A 19,536-nucleotide genomic window follows, 5' to 3' on the forward strand; every position below is an offset into this window, starting at 1 on the left:
TCGAGTTATTGCGTTTACTTTCATAACTTGTTTCAGTTATCATAAAATATTACAAAGCCCTCCTGTGTCAATTCCTCATTTTGAATGTGACTAATGCAATCATTTCCTGAATCCTTGGCCTTTTATCTTTCCAGCTATGCAGTAAAATTTTTTACGCAAGGCTGATAAAGTCTTACGCAAATGGTTTTAAAGCTATAAAACTCTTAACATCCCATTATGCTCATCAGGTCATGATCAGACTAAAAGAGAATTTGATTAACCACAGTTTGCTACTAATTACACTTTAAAGGTCACTTTGTGAGAACAGCAAAAAGGCTTTTTTTGAATAACTTACCTGGGTTATCTATATTTTATAACTAATACAGGTTATAAAATGCTTGAAAAAGTAACTGAAATAGGTTACATAACTTAACAGTTACACCCCTGACTGTTCATGTTCTTTTTTTATATAAAAGAAAATCTTAAAAGTGTTAGAATCTTCATTTAATCATATGGTCAAACTTGTCTAAAGCAGCCAGCCAAGGAAGCAACACAGGGCTAGCGCTGGGTTGAAAAAAGTTTGAGCCAAATATTTAAGCCGTAGATCGAAGAGGCTCGCATGCCCATTTGCGTGTCCAAGACAGGACTTTGGTGGGGTTCACAGGGGGCTGTCACCGGCTGTGCCCCCAGAAGCTTTTGGGCTTTAAGTTATTTCAAATGCTTAGATTGCAGCAGAAAAAACCATTATCCACAAATGTTGAAACATACTATATGCTTCATAACTGAATGGTCTGTCCTTGTGTTACGAATAATAAGCAAAACAGTGCATCAAGAATAAATTTATTTTTAACCATAGTTTATATCATTTCACAATAAAGTAATAGTATAGGCTTGCACGCCCATACATGTAATGTAATATTGTATCCACAACAGGGCTTTGGTGGGGTTCACAGGGGGCTTTGCCCCCTAATACTTTTGGGCTATTTTGGGGTATTTCAAATGCTTAGATTGCAGCAGAAAACACCATTATCCACAAATGTTGAAAAATATTAAATTCTTCATAACTGAATGGTCTGTCCTTGTGTAATAATAAGCAAAACAGTGCATCAAGGATGAATTTATTTTAAACCATAGTTTATATCATTTCTCAATGAATTAACAGTATATTATATACATGTAGCTACTGGGACAACTCTTAAGCAATGTTTTAATTTATCAGTTCTGAAATAAATCACAAAAACTTTCAAGTAATCCACAAGCAACCAAGGAAAGTATATTTTCCGGGATCCGGACATTTGCCCCCCCAGGACATTTTGCCCCTCCCCTCCCCCAATGAAAAAGTGGACTGCTGGACATTTGCCCCTCAGTTGAAATGTTAGATAGGACATTTGCCCCCCAGTGCTTATTTCTGAAACGGACATTTGCCCCCCCCCCCCCCCCCCCCCCAATAGTTTTGCCCCCCAGTAATCTTTTGGGAACTTGATACAAGACATTCGTCATATTTTAGGGGACAGTGGCTTTCTATTTTCCATTTTTTAGCTGGATTTAGAGTCCTAGATTCTCTTTTCACAGATTTTGCTTTCTTTGCAGGAGGTAAACTGCCTGATTCAGAACTACGTTTCTCAGCCATAATGACAAGCAAGAAATTAATTTAAAACATTTTAAGATATACTTATAAATTGCCATCAATAATGAATTACTCATTTAAATAATTTTATTTAATCAATCTTTTTTGAACAATAAAGATCAAACTTTAATCTTGTCTTTTGATGAGATAATAACAGAAGGACCAATATTTTATTCAATCAAGGAACTTCAATCATGGCATGATTGTACCACAAACAAACACCTTCGATCCATGTGTATTCATTAATCTGTGCCAGTGTAGCTAAACAAACTGTGAGAGATGCTTTTAATTACCCCTGAGGGCACAGGTTTATTGTCACTTGATGGTGTTAATGGACCATGGACTCTGCCTCTTGTTTACTGCATGTTTGTCACAGTCTGTCTTGGCACTCCTTGGTCCAAAATAACATTATATAAAATCGACTGATTTTAATTCTTAAAGTAGGTTTTTAGCTCGACTACACAAAGTATACGGAGAGCTATCCTACTCGCCCCGGCGTCGGCGTCTTTCCGCGTCCCCACCTTGGTTAAAGTTTTGGTGCACTTTCTCTTTTTTCAACTTATCTCTGTAATTACTTGATGCATTTGATTCAAACTTGAAATACTTATTCCTCATCATCATCCACATCATCTGACATAAGGTCCATAACTCTGGCACCAATATTTCATGAATTATCCCCCCTTTTCACTTAGATTTTCAGGTTAAAGTTTTGATGCACTTTCACTCTATCTCTGTTATTACTGAATGGATTTGATTCAAACTTAAAATAGTTGTTCAACATCATCACCCACATCATATGACACAAGGTGCATAACTCTGGCACCATTTTTTCATGAATTATTCCCCCTTTTTACTAAGAATTTCAGGTTAAAGTTTTGGTGCACTTTCACTCTACCTCTGTTATTACTGAATGGATTTGATTCAAACTTGAAATAGTTGTTCAGCATCATCACCCACATAATATGACACAAGATGCATAACTCTGGTACAATTTTTCATGAATTATTCCCCTTTTTACTTAGAATTTCAGGTTAAAGTTTTATGCACTTTCACTCTATCTCTGTTATTACTGAATGGATATGATTCAAACTTAAACAATTGTTCAACATCATTACCCTTATCATATGACACAAAGTGCATAACTCTGGGACCAATTTTTCATGAATTATTTCCCCTTTTTACTTAGAATTTTAGGTTAAAGTTTTGATGCACTTTCACTCTGTCTCTGTTGAACAGAACATAGCTAATTAAGATCTATAGGTGAGAGTGTAAGTCAGGTTGAATTTGAAATAAAAATAGTCAAATTGCAAATTCTGCTGACTGGCTGCCTAAGTTAAGTGGCTGCTTTTCTACAGTGTTGGAAGCATTCTTAGCAACTCACTTTGTTTAAGGACTTTGTTTCGCAGAGTATGGTCTGTAACCAATGGTTTTGGAGGTCTAACATGAGCCACTGAAAATGGGTTTCTTCCTGGTTTAGGTCCCGAAACCAAAATAGACAATGCATATATGAAACAGTATAGTAAAAACAGCAGAAGAAAAATCCATGGGTTTGAAATTAGATAGTTTGCAAACGTCACAATGCCTGAAAATCCCATTTTTGGGAACTTTTGCTTCTTCCCAGTTACAAAACGCTTGACTTGAAACACGGAGCGTCTCTGCAACCTTGATGAAATTCCTTTTGTGCCGTAACGTACCGTACATTGCTTATAGGTTAAAGGTCAGTAATTCAAATCCTTCTTTGTTTCATATAAAAAACGACAAATTCATGTCGTCTTTACGTATCTTTAGAGAACATCACTTTTTCCTGCACCAATTTTTCATGAAAGTTCTATCACAAATTAACGAAAAAATGAAAAGAAAATAGGGGGTTGAATAGTTCCTAGTGAAATGCCAGTCAATTGTGGTCTGCTACCCTAAAAATGGCGCGTATTTGCTCTCCTCCGTGCAATAAACACCTACTTCCGGTTTCGATCTGCAAAATTCGCCATGTGGGTTGTATGAACATGAAAACCGTCTCATTTCATGCAGAATGTATTCTAGTAGCGAAAAAGTGTGATTAAAGCACTCGTTCTACACGAATTTGCGCAGAAAATGGGAAAAATAGGATCTATTTATTATGGACTTCTTTCGACACCACGGAAGCACATTTTCGACCGGATTACTGACCTTATTCCTTATATAAAAAAATGGGGAAAAATACCTTAGTAAATTAAAGATTGAGCACAACTTATCAGGCTATGTATAATCCATATAATTCATAATGTTATTTCGACATTTCATAGAATATACATTTTCAAAGACTCATATTTATACAGAAAACTATACTACTACAACTGTGGCCTCTAGAGTGTTCACAAAGTTTCATAAACATTGGGTCACAACCGTGACCTCTAGAGTGTTCACAAGTTTTTCCTTTCATCTGGCCTACTGACCTAGTTTTTGACCCCACATGACCAAGATTCAAACTTGACATAGATATCATCAAGACAAACATTCTGACAAAGTTTCATAAAGATTGAGTCAAAACTGTGGCCTCTAGAGTGTTCACAAGCTTTCCCTTTGATCTGGCCTTCTGACCTAGTTTTTGACCCAACATGACCCAGATTTAAACTTAACCTAGAAATCATCAAGACAAACATTCTGACCAAATTTCATAAAGATTGGGTCACAACTGTGGCCTATAGAGTGTTCACAAGCTTTTCCTTTGATTTGACCGGGTGATCTAGTTTTTGACCCCACATAACCAAGATTCGAACTTGACCTAGAGATCATCAAAACAAACGTTCTGATCAAATTTCATAAAGTTTGAGTCACAACGGTGGCCTCTAGAGAGTTCACAAGCTTTTCCTTTGATATCGCTTCTGACCTAGTTTTTGACCCCACATAACCCAGTTTCAAAACTGATCTAGAGATCATCAAGGCAAACATTCTGACAAAGGTTAATAAGCATTTGGTCACAACCGTGACCTCTAGAGTGTTCAAAAGCTTTTCCTTTGATCTGACCTACTGACCTAGTTTTAATCCCACATGGCCAAGATTCAAACTTGATATAGATATCATCAAGACAAACATTCTGACAAAGTTTAATAAAGATTGAGTCACATCTGTGGCCTCTAGAGTGTTCACAAGCTTTTCTTTTGATCTGGCCTTCTGATCTAGTTTTTGACCCCACATGACCCAGATTGAAATTTGACCTAGAAATCATCAAGACAGACATTCTGACCAAATTTCATAAAGATTGGGTCACAACTGTGGCCTATAGAGTGTTCACAAGCTTTTCCTTTGATTTCACCGGGTGACCTAGTTTTTGACTCCAGATAACCAAAATTCGAACTTGACCTAGAGATCATCAAAACAAACATTCTGATCAAATTTCATAAAGACTGAGTCACAACTGTGGCCTCTAGAGTGTTCACAAGCTAATCCTTTGATCTGGCCTAGTGACCTAGTTTTTGACCCCGTATGATCCAATTTCGAAACTGACTAGAAATCAATAAGACAAACATTCTGACCCAGTTTCATAAAGATTGAGTCACAACTGTGGCCTCTAAAGTGTTCACAAGCTTTTCCTTTGATTTGACCGGCTGACCTAGCTTTTGACCCAACATGACCCAGGTTCAAACTGGATTTAGAAATCATCAAGACAAGCATTCTGATCAAGTTTCATAAAAATTGGGCCACAAATGTGGTCTCTAGAATGTTCACAAGCTTTTCCTTTGATCTGGCCTACTGATCTAGTTTTTGATCCAACATAACCCAGTTTCGAACTTGACCTAGAAATTATCAAGATTAATATTCTGACTAAGTTTCATAAAGATTGGGTTACAAATGTGGCCTCTAGAATGTTCACAAGCTTTTCCTTTGATCTGGCGTACTGACCTAGTTTTTGATCCAACATAACCCAGTTTCGAATTTGACCTAGAAATCATCAAGACTAACATTCTCATCAAGTTTCATAAAGATTTGGTCACAAATGTGGCCTCTAGAGTGTTCACAAGGCAAATGTTGACGTACGACGGACGACGGACGCCGACGGATGCCGGACAATGACTGGTCACAATAGCTCACCTTGAGCACTTTGTGCTCTGGTTAGTGTTAGCTTCATAAGATACAACCTTCTAGAATTTAATACTTTTCACTTTTCAGTGTCTTTTGGCGACTTAAATTCTTACGTCCCTAGATTGTATTGTTTTCTGAAACTGATTTTTAGGAACTTCAGAGAAACAATAAACAGGGTTATCAAAACTTCATGAAATATTACTATAACAACTGTTTCAATATTTTATAATATTTAATATTTTTTAACATTTATTGATATCAATAATTAAGTTCATCATAAAAATGATATTTCAATGATATTACAAAATAGAAATGAATATGTTGGATATCAAGATGATTTTGAAATATCTGTGATAATTTCTAATATCACGAAATGCATTTAAACTTGAAAACTACTTTTTAACTTGAAAGTATCGTACACAGGTACGGCTGGAAATACTGCCACCGTTTTGACTAGCCGCCATGATTTGACGTTATTTCTCCTATTTGAAATGGCATGTTCAAATCTCTGGCCTGGCCTGGCCTGGCCTGGTGGTCCGATGAGCCCAATTTTTGACTGGGCCGGGCCAGGCCAGGCCAGGCCAAAGATTTCAATTTTGTTAAAGGTGAAAGTGATTTCTATAGCATCTTTAAAATCTGACTTTTGAACTTATTAACTGAAGAATATGTTTGGAAAACCTAGGATGGGCTCGTGGGATGGGCTCATGGGATGGAATGGGATGGACTGAAGGTCATGGGATCGTGTGCCCAAGGTCAGAGAAATATATAGTGAGGAACATGAATTAAAAGTTAAACTGGGCAATTAAGAGGTCAGCTAAGGATAACAGGGACACAGCCTGTAATTACAATTCCCAGAGTGAGACTCACACTGTATTCTCCGCCAAGAAGGTAAACAAAGAAAGAAAATACCAACACTTAATCCTCTAACTTGTTAGAATGTACTTTTACGGTTCCAATATAAGTGATGAAAAATTTATGGACTGTATTTTTTATCGTAAGTAAAGCAAAAAAGCAATTATTTTGAACAAAATATAATCATTAAAAAGCAATTATTTTGAACAAAATATAATCATTTATTGTCCACTTGGTGTTAATATAAACATCATTTTTCATTATAAGTAAAGCAAAAAAAGCAATTATTTTGAACAAAATATAATCATTTATTGTCCACTTGGTGTTAATGTAAACATCATTTTTCATTATAAGTAAAGCAAAAAAGCAATTATTTTGGACAAAATATAATCATTTATTGTCCACTTGGTGTTAATGTAAACATCTTTTTTTATGATAAGTAGAACTAAAAAGCAATTATTTGGAACATAATATGATCATTTATTGTCCACTTTGTGTTAATGTAAACATCAAAATCTATTACCAATAAATTGAAAATTGCCATGTTTTGAGAATCTCCCTTTTCATATGTTATAATATGTCTAATATATTAAATTCATTTCTTTCATCTTTTCATATTGAAGTTTGTCAATTATTGTTTTCTTTTTACTTTCAGTAACTTTTTTTTCAGAAATGATTTATCATAAGTTCCGTTTCATATTTTCTCTCAAAATTAATTTTCATCAAACAAATTAATGTTGTAGATTCATTCTCTGACTTGGGTTAGAGGTCAACTGCTGAATTCATCATTTTTCTCCCTGTGACATATATACATGTAATTCTACCCTTTATCTTCATAATTCTTCATTCTACCGAATTGTTTTGTTTTGATATTCAAATACATTTCTTCTGCTATATAAGTCTACTTTTATTTCATAAAGGTATCACTTGTAAATACACATGCAAGAAGTATATATTTTTTAATTTTCATAATATGACTTTAGAATTATTACTGTTCTACGTGTTTTTATTTTTCATAATATTACTTTAGAATTATTACTGTTTGATTAAGTGCACTACTGACTGGATCAAGATAATTAACAATAATAATGATAATAATAAGAAAATGTATTTACTGTTATTAGCCTATAGAATTAGACATTAACCCATTTTGTTACTCTCAGACCAGATCTTATTGACAGTATGGCATGAAATCCCAGGAGTATCATTTATTTTATAGATAATTGTTCATCTTAAAAAACCTTCGGGAATCTGAGAAAATGTTAGGGGCAAATAAGTTCAGCCCATGTCCTTGAGCCCATCCCATCCCATCCCACGAGCCCATCCAATGAGCCCATCCCAGGTTTTCCAGGATCCTATTTCAGACAATATATAAATACATTTTGAATCCCTACTCAGCAAAATTATACAACTGGGAATAAGCCTGTAGCTAACATAACTATTAAGTCTAATTTAAAGGTGATGCCTGGATTAAATGTGATGACTATTATCAGGGGATCTCCACCTCAATGGACTCTTTTTACTGGTGTCTTGGTTTTACCCCAATTGAATAACCTATCTACATGTAATTATTTTATCTATTGAGGATTATTTAGTATTGTCCGAAACTATTGAACAGTCACTCAAGAATATTCCGTACGCTCCCGTAAATAAATTATCGGTGCCCAAACTTAAATAAAATGTAAATATTGAAAACCAAATAAAATATAAACATTTCTTTATCACCAGGTCGTACATGCAGATATAGTTGTGCTGACAAAACGTTCAGCTGCCAATCGCTGGGATGTGAGTTCGAGACACATGTTTGACCATTTTCATTATTTTTTTTTTAAATTTCATCTGTTAACTTAGAATGCAGGAAAACTGTCACACTTATCGTGATTTATTGTTAATTTATTGAAAGAAGTTTTTGACATTCTTCTACGTACATGTTATTACCAAGAGTGTTAGATATATTTGATAAAATATTGTAAGAATAAAAACAGTATCGATAAAATGACATTATATCGAATTAATGAAAACAGTCTGAATTGAAATCGAACCCATGGTAACGTGCGTGCAAGTCGGAGAACTTATCACTACGTCACTGTGCCATTGGTAAACTATGCAGGTTATTTTGGTCAATTTAGATATTTTCAGGTTACAAATATGGTGTAAGATAAAGAAAACGCCCGAAAATATTGGCGAAGATTAATGAGTGCCACCTGTCAATACTTACGGACAAAAAACTTTCAATTTCTTAATGTTACCCCCGTTCCAGGATCTGGGATAATATGATGCGGGGAAGTGATAGATAAATTTTGTAGTTTAGGTTATATACATACTGAATATGTTTTGTAAGACTGCTTTCATATTGTTCTAAGTATGTGAAAAAAAAATCCTACAAAGTTTTGTGAAACAGGCTCAAGAGCATCTTTTAGGGTTTAAATATATCAATTAGAAATAAGATAAACACAATGATAAATATTTTTGTAATATATAACAAAACAACATATTACATACTAAAATTCATGCACATGCATATACTAATCAAGAATAAAGATTACGTAGCTTCACATATCAACCACTACATCTCTTTCATAATTTGCAATAACAAATAAGTTCTCTATTAGCAACGAATATGGGCCAGAAAGATGAAAAGACTCTGAATGGCAGTTATTGGTGTATTGGAGTGTGGGATGTGTTGTGGATGAAGGCTTGATGAGTAAGAAACAATACTGAGAAACACAGTCAAGTAAAAGTAAAAACTGTCAAAGTAAGAACATAAAACAGGACTCATCTCAAAAAACTTTAATAACTGAAACAAAGATGGGAGGGAGTTGTGAAGGGACACTTAGAGACTAAGTGAAAACCTTTACTTCCTTCCGGACAGACAGATGAACAGACAAATGCCGGCGCCGGTGGTGGGGTGGGGGAGGGTTACAGCTCTGTAATAGCTCTCGTGACTTTATCACAGGAAAGTGAAAAGAAAACTTAGATGCACCATTACTTTTTGTGTTAGAAAACTATCAAATAATCTAAAATGCCAACACCCTGACCACTTATAAGAGGCCCTACAATGAATATTATTTTTATTACTCGTCCATAAATTGAATATCAGCTTGATTAAACCAACCGTCATCAAAAGTTCAACTGAACAGTTAAGAGGTCAGCTAAGGATAGTAGGGATACAACCTGTAATTACAATTCCCAAAAAGATGCATTCACTGCATGCAAATATTCAGCTATATTGCAACAAGTAAACTTAATAATGAAATCATCCACTAGTTTTAAAACTAAATGTTATAGCTGACTTTAAATAATTTGATTACAGAAAAAACCGGGTAGTTATCATTTAGTTACACCATTTTCCTCATTGCAAATCCGTATTTCAAATAGGACTGGTTTCTCATTCTGTTTGACCTGCAGCAAGAAAACAATACAGGTTAATACTGCCTGCTACTGTAATTGTATATTTAGATTTTATGTCATTCATTTCTATACGTACAATAAGATCTGGCCTGGCCCGGCCCGGTCCAGTCGAAAATTGGGCTCATCGGGCCAGACCAGAGATTAGAACATGCCATTTGAAATTCTTAAATACACAGTCACCAAATAACCAACAACTTTCGATTTAAATGCTTTTTTTTAGAATATCCAAAATTTTCGAGTGATATTAAAAAAAATGACATTTTTTTAATATCATCGACAAACTCTTATAATTTATAGAAGCATTTAATTAATTCGCAAGTTGTGGATTATTTGGTGGCTATAAACATAAAATGTAAAGAATTTCAAATAGAGAAATAACGGTCAAATCACGGCGGGTAGTCAACACAGCAGCTTTATTTCCAGCCGCAGAATACCTGTGGTAGCCGATATTCCTCATTAGACATTTATCAGAACAATGGTCTTGATAACATCTTAGCTAAGACTGAAATTCAGTCATTTCGGATGAACAGCTACGTAAGTCTGAATTTCAGCACAACCTTGTGTATGCAATACAATTCATACCATATACCGAAACTTAGAGGTCAATTTCGCATATGGACTCATGATCAGTCAATAATTAAGTCACTGAGTACAACAATAAAAATCCTGCTCCCACTACAAAGGCAATGTTCTTTCTCCAACATTCATAAAACCCCACAAGACTGTCTGTTTGCCTAGGGTCTACAATAAAGACACAAGTATCGTTATATCATTTCCTGTTCTATCAGTACTGTGTTCACTACTTTGTTTGGCGCGGAGTTTCCTTTTGCTGCATCTTTTGTACTTGTACATTTAATTATGTCCAAAAAAATAATGAATTACACATGTAGTGATATAGTGAATTGTTTAAAACAACGAAAAGGCACCCTATTCTGTCAGTGCAGATCTGATAAAAATTGTCCGTTTGATGGGATGTTGGTAGCATGCTTTACGTGTAATCCGTGCCTCTTTTGCACGAATTTCGCAAAAGAAATGTTTAAGAATTAAGGCTTATTTCTCGGATACGTCGGTCATTTTCAAATGGAAGAAAGAATAAAATATCAACGTAATGATAGTCAATGTTAACAGGATGCAGTCACGCTGTAGGATGTACACAAGTGTACTGCTGTCTCAACGTCAAACGTTTTTCACTTTCCAAGTCAAAACAGTATTGTATTTTAGTTTGCAACGACCTGGGATAGAGTGAGGCATTACTTCCAAAATCATGATGATTGTACATCAATGTTCTTCTCATTTGCATTTGAGTTGAAAATGGAAAATATAATACTATTTCTAGACACTGTAATAAAGGGAGCTATACAAGATATAATTGATTGTTGGAGAGTTTTTATAGTAGTAGGTATATAAGTAACAGGTATAATGGGACCTAGGTGTGGTGTACGTAAGAACTTCCGCCCTCACTGTGGCATTAATTTAATGTTAAAGGGACATAATCTCTTTATTATTATATGCTTTGCTTCTTTTAAAAGAACGCATTTATCCCTCTTGCATTTCAGGAAAACGATAGCTCTATTTTACTAGTATTAAGATTTTTGTAACGCAATTTATGAATGGTGTCATTTCGACGATTTAATTAATGGAGTTTTCAACGTTTTATAGCAATACATATACAGTCCCAACTGCATTTAGCCGCCGGCCAAGGGAGCCACACAAATTGCCTGCTGACTGATTAAGACAACTTGAAATTAGAAGAATAAGACAGTTGGAGAAGTTAGTTGACTGATTACGACAACTTGAAATTAGAAGAAATAGACAGTTCCCCAACTCCAGGATATTTTCCAACGTATATATACACAATTATGACTCAGCAATAGAAATAAGACATGCTGTTAATTTCAGTTTTTGGTAAAAGCGGTTCGCAGAGAAAAAAGATATCTCGATGGTTGGATCTAAGGTTGTGAAAAACAATTACAATGCAAAAAATAATAATCAATCATATGCAGAAAGGGCGCGTGTATAATGAAAGAAGAGACAGTAATTTTAACGGTAATTACAATGTTTCAGATAACTCACAAAGGATGATTAGCAATAGAACTGACATAATTTATGAGAAAATTTCCTATTACAGAGATAGTTATGAATGTTATAAATCAAACAGTCATTCACATAGAGGTCACTACACAAGAAGAGGGAACTGGAGAAGATATATCTGTTAAATTATTGCAGGTTTTTGGAATGTGAATGGATGGAATTGCAACTCTATGACTAATTTTGTTTTAATTTTAATTTTGATGTAATTGGTATTGCATAAATTCACCCGAAGACTAAACAAGAGGGCCAAGATGACCCTAGATCGCTCACATGTGTAACACACCATAACAGTGTAAATATGTTTAACCTAGTGATTACATGGAAACAAATATTCTGACCAATTTTCAGTAAGATTGGACCAAAAAACGTGGCATCTTTAGTGTAAACAAACACTTTTTTTAATTTGACCTAGTGACTTAGTTTTTGACCCCACATGACCCAGATTCGAACTTGTCCAAGACTTGATGATAACAAACATTCTGACCAAAATTTATAAACAGAGAATAAAAAATGTGCCCACGGCCCCCAGGGTGTAAACAAGCTTATTCTTTGATTTGACCTGGTGACCTAGTTTTTGACCCCACATGACCCAGATAAAAATTCATACGATATTTCATGCAGACAAACATTCTGACCAAGTTTCATGCACATCAAATGAACAATAGTGTTAACACGCTTTTCCTTTGATTTGACTAGGTGACCTAGTTTCTGACCCCATATGACCCAGTTTCAAACCTGGCCTAGGAACAATCAAGGTAAAAATTCTGACCAAGTTTCATGAAGATAGGGTCATAAATGGGGCCTCTAGGTTGTTTAAAAGCTTTTCCTTTGATTTGACCTGATGACCTAGTTTTTGACCCGACATGTCCTAGTTTCGATCCAGGCCTAGAGATCATCAAGATAATCATTCTGTGCAAGTTTGTCGAAAGGAACCAAGATCTTATTGTGACTTAAGTTGTGTGTAAGTGTGGTTAAATCAAATATAAAATGTCACTACTATCGTGTTCACAAGGTAAAAATTACCAACTTTTGGCTCTTTTAGGGGCCAATCAGGGGCCGTAACTCTAGAACCTATGATTGGATCTGACAGATTTACCATGGAATCCAAGATTTATTGTTGATGAAATGATTTTGCAAGTTTGTATCAAATCAAACCATAAATAAAGTCTCTATATGGCTGCAGAGGCCTTTATGGGGCCATAACTCTGGAACTCATGACGGGATCTGGCCGCCAGTTTTCGAAAGGAACCGAGGTATTATGCCAATACAAGATGTGTGCAAGTTTGATAAAAGTTGATTGCAAAATGTTGTCTCTATAGTGTTCACAAGCCAAAAGTAGCATATTTTGGCCCTTTAAGGGGCCATAACTCTAGAACCCATGATGGGATCTGGCCAGTTTTCGAAAGGAACCGATATATTATGCCAATACAAGTTGCGTGTTAGTTTGATTAAAGTTGATTGCAAAATGTGGTATCTATCGTGTTCACAAGCAAACAAATAGCAAATTTTTGCCCTTTAAGGGGCCATAACTCTGGAACCCATGATGGGATCTGGCCAGTTTTCGAAAAGAATTGATATATTATGCCAATACAAGTTGTGTGCAAGTTTTATTAAAGTTGATTGCAAAATGTGGTCTCTATCATGTTCACAAGCAAATATGGCAAATTTGGCCCTTAAGGGGCCACAACTCTGGAACCCATGATGGGATCTGGCCAGTTTTCGAAAGGAACCGAGATATTATACCCGTACCAGTTGTGTGCAAGTTCGATTGAAATCAAATACAAAATGTGGTCTCTATCGTGTTCACAAGGAAATTGTGAACGGACGGACGACGGACGAATGGTGATCACAAAAGCTCACCCTGTCACTACGTGAGCTAAAAAGAATTACATGCAGAAGGGTATACATGGTTTGGAAATAGAGATAAGATACACGAAAATGCTAAAACTAGGTATGTGGGTGTTTTTTGTTTTTTTTTTTTTGTTTTTTTTTTTTGTTTTTATTTTTTGTTAAAGGATATGTTGTTTCAAGAATTCTGTGTTACTGTCTGCAAACCTGAAAATGCAGGGAATTTCTTGCTTAAGGACCCACAACAACCTAGTGATCTACTTTTCCCTCCCACATGAACTTCGTGAAAATCGTTCTAGTGATACTGGTATAATACAGCTATATTGCATAATGACAGATGGACAATTTAGACCCTACCTGAATAAATGTGTTTTAACTTCATCTTCAAACTTATTCACTCAGTCTCGGTTCAGTATAGCTTTAAAACATAGATAAATATTAAACTATCTTACCCTGTATCTAAACTTGGCTTAATATATCAAATACTGTGCATAATGTTACATTTATTCAATACAATGTTTAGGCATAAACACATTGTCTTAACCTAATATATGCCATTGTCAATTTGGTAATAGATATTTGTATTTCTCATTGTTTTCATGCTTGCAAGTCATGTATAATTACAAAAGAATGCAGAATACAGATATTCTGTGGCGCGTCATTAAATTACAGAGTAAACACCGTGATCTCTGCTTGCTTCCATGTGTATGTTTTCTTCCTGCAAAGAATTCTACACAGCAAACAAATGTGCAAAATTTTGATTCATTATTAGCTTAAATTTATATATGAATATCAAGATGTGCGTGAAATTAGCCAGAGCATCCAGAGTAGCCAGAGTAGCCAGAGTTCAGCCAGAGTTCGGCCAGAGTTCAGCCAGAGTAGCCAGAGTTCAGCCAGAGTTCAGCCAGAGTTTAGCCAGAGTAGCCAGAGAAGTCAAAACTCTGGTTACTCTGGCTAGCCAGAGTAGCCAGAGTTCCGCCAGAGTTTAGCCAGAGTAGCCAGAGAAGTCAAAACTCTGGTTACTCTGGCTAGCCAGAGTAACCAGAGTAGCCAGAGTTCAGCCAGAGAAGTCATAACTCTGGTTACTCTGGCTGGCCAGAGTAGCCAGAGTTCAGCCAGAGTTCAGCCATAAATCTGGTTACTCTGGCTGGCCAGAGTAGCCAGAGTTCAGCCAGAGTAGCCAGAACTCTAGTTACTCTGGCTGGCCAGAGTAGCCAGAGTTCAGCAAGAAAAGCCAGAGTTTGTAGGATGTTAAAATGTTATGGCTACTCTGGTCAGCAGTAGTATCCAGAATAGCCCGAGTCGCCTGGATTTTTATTTGCTTTGGTTAGTCTGGCCAGAGTATCCAGAATAGCCCGAGTCGCCTGGCTGAACTCTGGCTACTCTGTTAGAAACAGCCAGAGTGACCAGAGCAAATGATATCCTGGTGACTCGGGCTACTGTTGCTACTTTGGCTGAACAGAGTAACCAGAACATGTTAAAAATCTAGAAACTCTGCCTACTCTGGTTGAATTATGGCTACTCTTGCCAGCCAGAGTAACCAGAGTTCTGGATACTGGATGAACTCTGGCTACTCTTGTTTAACTCTGGCTACTCTGGCCAGCCAGAGTAACTAACCAGAGTTCTGGCTACTCCTAGCCAGAGTAACCAGAATTATGGCTACTCTGACTGAACTCTGACTACTCTGGCCAGCCAGAGTAACCTGAGTTATGACTTCTCTGGCTGAACTTTGGCTACTCTGGCCAGCCAGAGTAACCAGAGTTATGACTTCTCTGGCTGAACTCTGGCTACTCTGGCCAGCCAGAGTAACCAGAGTTATGACTTCTCTGGCTGAACTCTGGCTGAACTCTGGCTACTCTGGCCAGCCAGAGTAACCAGAGTTTTGACTTCTCTGGCTGAACTCTGGCTACTCTGGCTAGCCAGAGTAACCAGAGTTTTGACTTCTCTGGCTACTCTGGCTAAACTCTGGCTGAACTCTGGCTGAACTCTGGCTACTCTGGCTGCTCTGGCTAATTTCACGCACATGATATATCAAGACCAATGTTCAATATTCATTTAGTCGTATTGGTAATACCGATAATGTTCCAGATCGGGAAGTTGTTGATTTTATATACAATGAATATTGATCAAGTGTGATTGAATTTTTTATAATAGCAACTTTTGTGTTTTAGATGATCGTATTTGTATTAAAAATGATTACACCTGTGTGAGACATCAAGGTTGTTAAGTAGTAGATTTTTGCCGTATGAATAATGATGATCTTAATAAATATGATAAGTTCAAACAGGTAAGAATGTTAGAACTGTCAAATATATGTGATATTACACCGGTGGAAATGCCTGATCACTCTATCCTAACATAGGACATTATATTTACAGATGTAGACTGGAACGAGGAGCTTTTTTGATATCCAAGATATGATAATTGCAATTTACCGAATAATTTTATGAAAGGTGAAGTTTGCAAACTCTGGCTAATGTTGATGAGGCAAATACAGATCTTTGTAATATTAATAAAGATGAAATGTCAGCGAAACTAATATGAAATAAAATGTATAAAGTTTGCAATAAGAAAAGAAAGATTGGTCAGCCCTGGTGGAATACTGAATTATCTGAAAAATGTAATATGGTATGTGACTACGAGAAGAAATATCTAAAATGCTAAACTGTTTTGATACAGTCGACAAAAACAGACTCGAACAATGTTTTTGATATGTTGGAAGAATTTAATAGGTTAGTAAAAAAAAGCCGGATCCCCGACAAATTTTGGAAATCATTTGGGAAAACGGGTATGGAATTCAAAAAAAGAAAAAATAGCATACCTATTGAGATTACTTCCAAAGACGAACATGTTATTACTGAAACAAAGTCTGTACTTGAAAAATGGAAGTTAAGTTTCGAAACCTTATTGAATATAAATGAAGTGTCCTCTAATGATATGTATGAGCATGGTATTGATAATACAGCAAGCCCACAGTATTGTGAATAAAATCAAATCTGGAAAGTAGATCCCTCGGAAGCACCGAGAACAAGGCCAACAGTGAAAATTGCAGACTCGGTTTGATTGAGTCTGTTCTTGACCAGTAATGGAAAATGCAACACTGCCCACACCCCTAGCACCGGTTTAAGCAGTATTCAATCTTCAAATCTAAATGAAACTCTAAATAATAACATTAGTGTTTGAAGTCCGTAAAGCTATTCTTAAAGCCAAAACTGTTAAATCTCCAAGTGTTGATCAAATTTCATATGAAATATTAAAAATAATGTATCAGTTTCGTACTTGTATGTGTCTTCTGATGTCCCTAAAATTGTTTTTGTACTTCTAGCATGTATAAATGTTGAATTCTCCTCAACCCGGGGCTAGAGGGCGTGGACGGTAGCATGCATTTCCACTACCGTCCATGAACAGGCTCAGTCAAACCCAATCTGCAGCACTTTCATTTTTGTCGTGTTGAGCGACCTGTGGAGTTTCCACGTTTTCTATTTCATTTAATTTTTTACTGTAATAGTGGAAATATTTAAGCTGAGTGAGGAAAATATATCATCAATCTTATTCTGAAAAAAGTACAGACGGTAAAATGGATCCACTAATATATCGGGGCATATCATTGTTTTGTATTGTGTATACGCTATATAGTTCACTGTTGAGTGAAAGACCTATCTGTTTGGACAGAGTCAAATTCAAAACTTGTAGATGAACAGAATGGATTTCGGAAAAAAAGAAGTACAATTGATCAGTTATCCTTATTGACTGATATACTCAGGTATAATTTAAACAAGAAATATATAGAAATTATCAACATTTACGGGCTTTATGGATTTCAAAAATGCGTATGACTCTGTCCAAAGAGATCGTCTTTGGCATAAGTTGAATTATGTTGGTATAAGAGCTTAAGTGCTATAATATCTTTATATAATCACGCTTCATCTTGTATTTCATACGGAATGGTTTGAAATCAAAACTGGTTTATGACAAGGTTGTGGTCTATCTCAAGTAATGTTTAACTTCTTTATAAATGATCTTGCCATCACAATGAAAGCTCTAACAAAAGGGATTGAAATCAGGAATAGCGAAAAACTTTGTATACTGTGATACGCAGATGATATTGTGTTAACTGCCGTAAATGCAAATGATATACAAATGAGCCGCACCATGAGAAAACCAACATAGTGGCTTTGCGACCAGCATGGATCCAGACCAGCCTGAGCATCCGCGCAGTGTGGTCAGGATCCATGCTGTTCGTTAACAGTTTCTCTAATTGCAATAGGCTTTGAAAGCAAACAGCATGGATCCTGACCAGACTGCGCGGATGCGCAGGCTGGTCTGGATCCTTGCTGGTCGCAAAGCTACTATTCGTCGTTATTCATCCTTCGTCGTTATGTATAAAAACTAATCACCTGGAACCATCACGTTATTTGTGCTGCAAGTTCTGTTATATATATTTTAAACAAATGGATCGTTCAAATGGTCAACAGCTACTCACCAGATATTAATCCATGCTTACATCACTGATTTCCAGGTGGCAATTTAGATAAGTTCATGTAAGGTCAGGCATAGTTCATCTTAGAGGCACATTTGTATTTGTTTCTCATACATGACTGTATATTTATAGATTGTCATTTGCTTTGTTACCAAAAGAGTGTAACCAATAGACAAGGGATATTATTAACAGCCCAATTTATAAGTGAGATATTTATAAAGAAAAGTTGCTGAATGCTAATATTTCACAGTTTTCTTTTTGATTTGAACGTAAACTGTTTGCTGTCTTTGTTATACTCCCTAAAGAGGAAACATATAGTCGCCGCTTCGTCTAACCGTCGTCCGTCTGTCTGTCCCGCAAATTTTGCCTGGAGTATTTCTAAGCAACCACTGGTTGGAATTTAGCGAAACTATATAGGAAGCTTTACTGTCAAGCGGAGATGCGCATGTATGATTTTTCACAGAGTTGTTTAGCGTATTTCTCAACATCCACTGTTAGGAATTTAGCCATACTTCATACGAAGGTTCATCATTAAGAGGAGATGCGCATATTGTCTTCGTGTTCTTCATTTTTTGTTTAGCATCGCGCAGACACAATTATCGGTCATACGGCGGCTTTCCAGCTTTCATGGTGGAGGAAGACCCTAGATGCCCCTCCTTGCGTTATTTATCATTAGCGGGCACCTGGGTAGAACCACCAACCTTCCTCCCGAGGTTTTAGTTCTTATGCGAAACAATATCTCCCTCAGGCCTACGGCCTTCGTGGTACATGTATATTCTTACGCATAAGAAACTCAAAACACTGGTTACTCTACGATAAACTACACTTAGGAACTATTTCTTAATCAATATACTATAGTACAATTTCTTGCGGCAGAGTATTCCTCAGCAACCTCTTTCTGGAAGTCACCAAAACTTCAATGGGAAGCTTAAATCACGAAAGGAGATGCGCATATTGTCTTTATGCTCTGGTCGGAAGAGTTACTGAGTTACTGCCCGTTTAGTATTGAACATAATATACTATAATACAATTTCTTGTCCGGAGTATTTCTAAGCAGCTATTGGCTGGGGTTCATTGAAAATTCATAGGAAACTTCACTTCCAATAGGAGATGCGCATATTATCTTTATGCTTCGTTCAGATGAATTTCACTGAGTTATTGCCCATTGATTATTCAACATAAGTTACCT

The 19,536-nt window shown here is 36.1% G+C and overlaps 1 protein-coding gene across 1 annotated transcript in view; it reads right to left on the reverse strand.

Moving 5' to 3' along the window:
• Nucleotides 1-3,248, reverse strand: part of LOC123534024 (all-trans-retinol 13,14-reductase-like) — a 32,010-nt gene extending 28,762 nt beyond the window's left edge. Inside the window, exon 1 of the mRNA XM_045316056.2 lies at nt 2,988-3,248. Coding sequence (XP_045171991.2) covers nt 2,988-3,201 — 214 coding nt within the window. The 5' untranslated portion in view covers nt 3,202-3,248. The remainder of the gene's footprint in view (nt 1-2,987) is intronic.
• Nucleotides 3,249-19,536: the final 16,288 nt, after the last annotated feature.

Source organism: Mercenaria mercenaria, chromosome 12 (genome assembly GCF_021730395.1).
Source record: "Mercenaria mercenaria strain notata chromosome 12, MADL_Memer_1, whole genome shotgun sequence".
NCBI classification, from domain to species: Eukaryota; Metazoa; Mollusca; class Bivalvia; order Venerida; family Veneridae; genus Mercenaria; species Mercenaria mercenaria.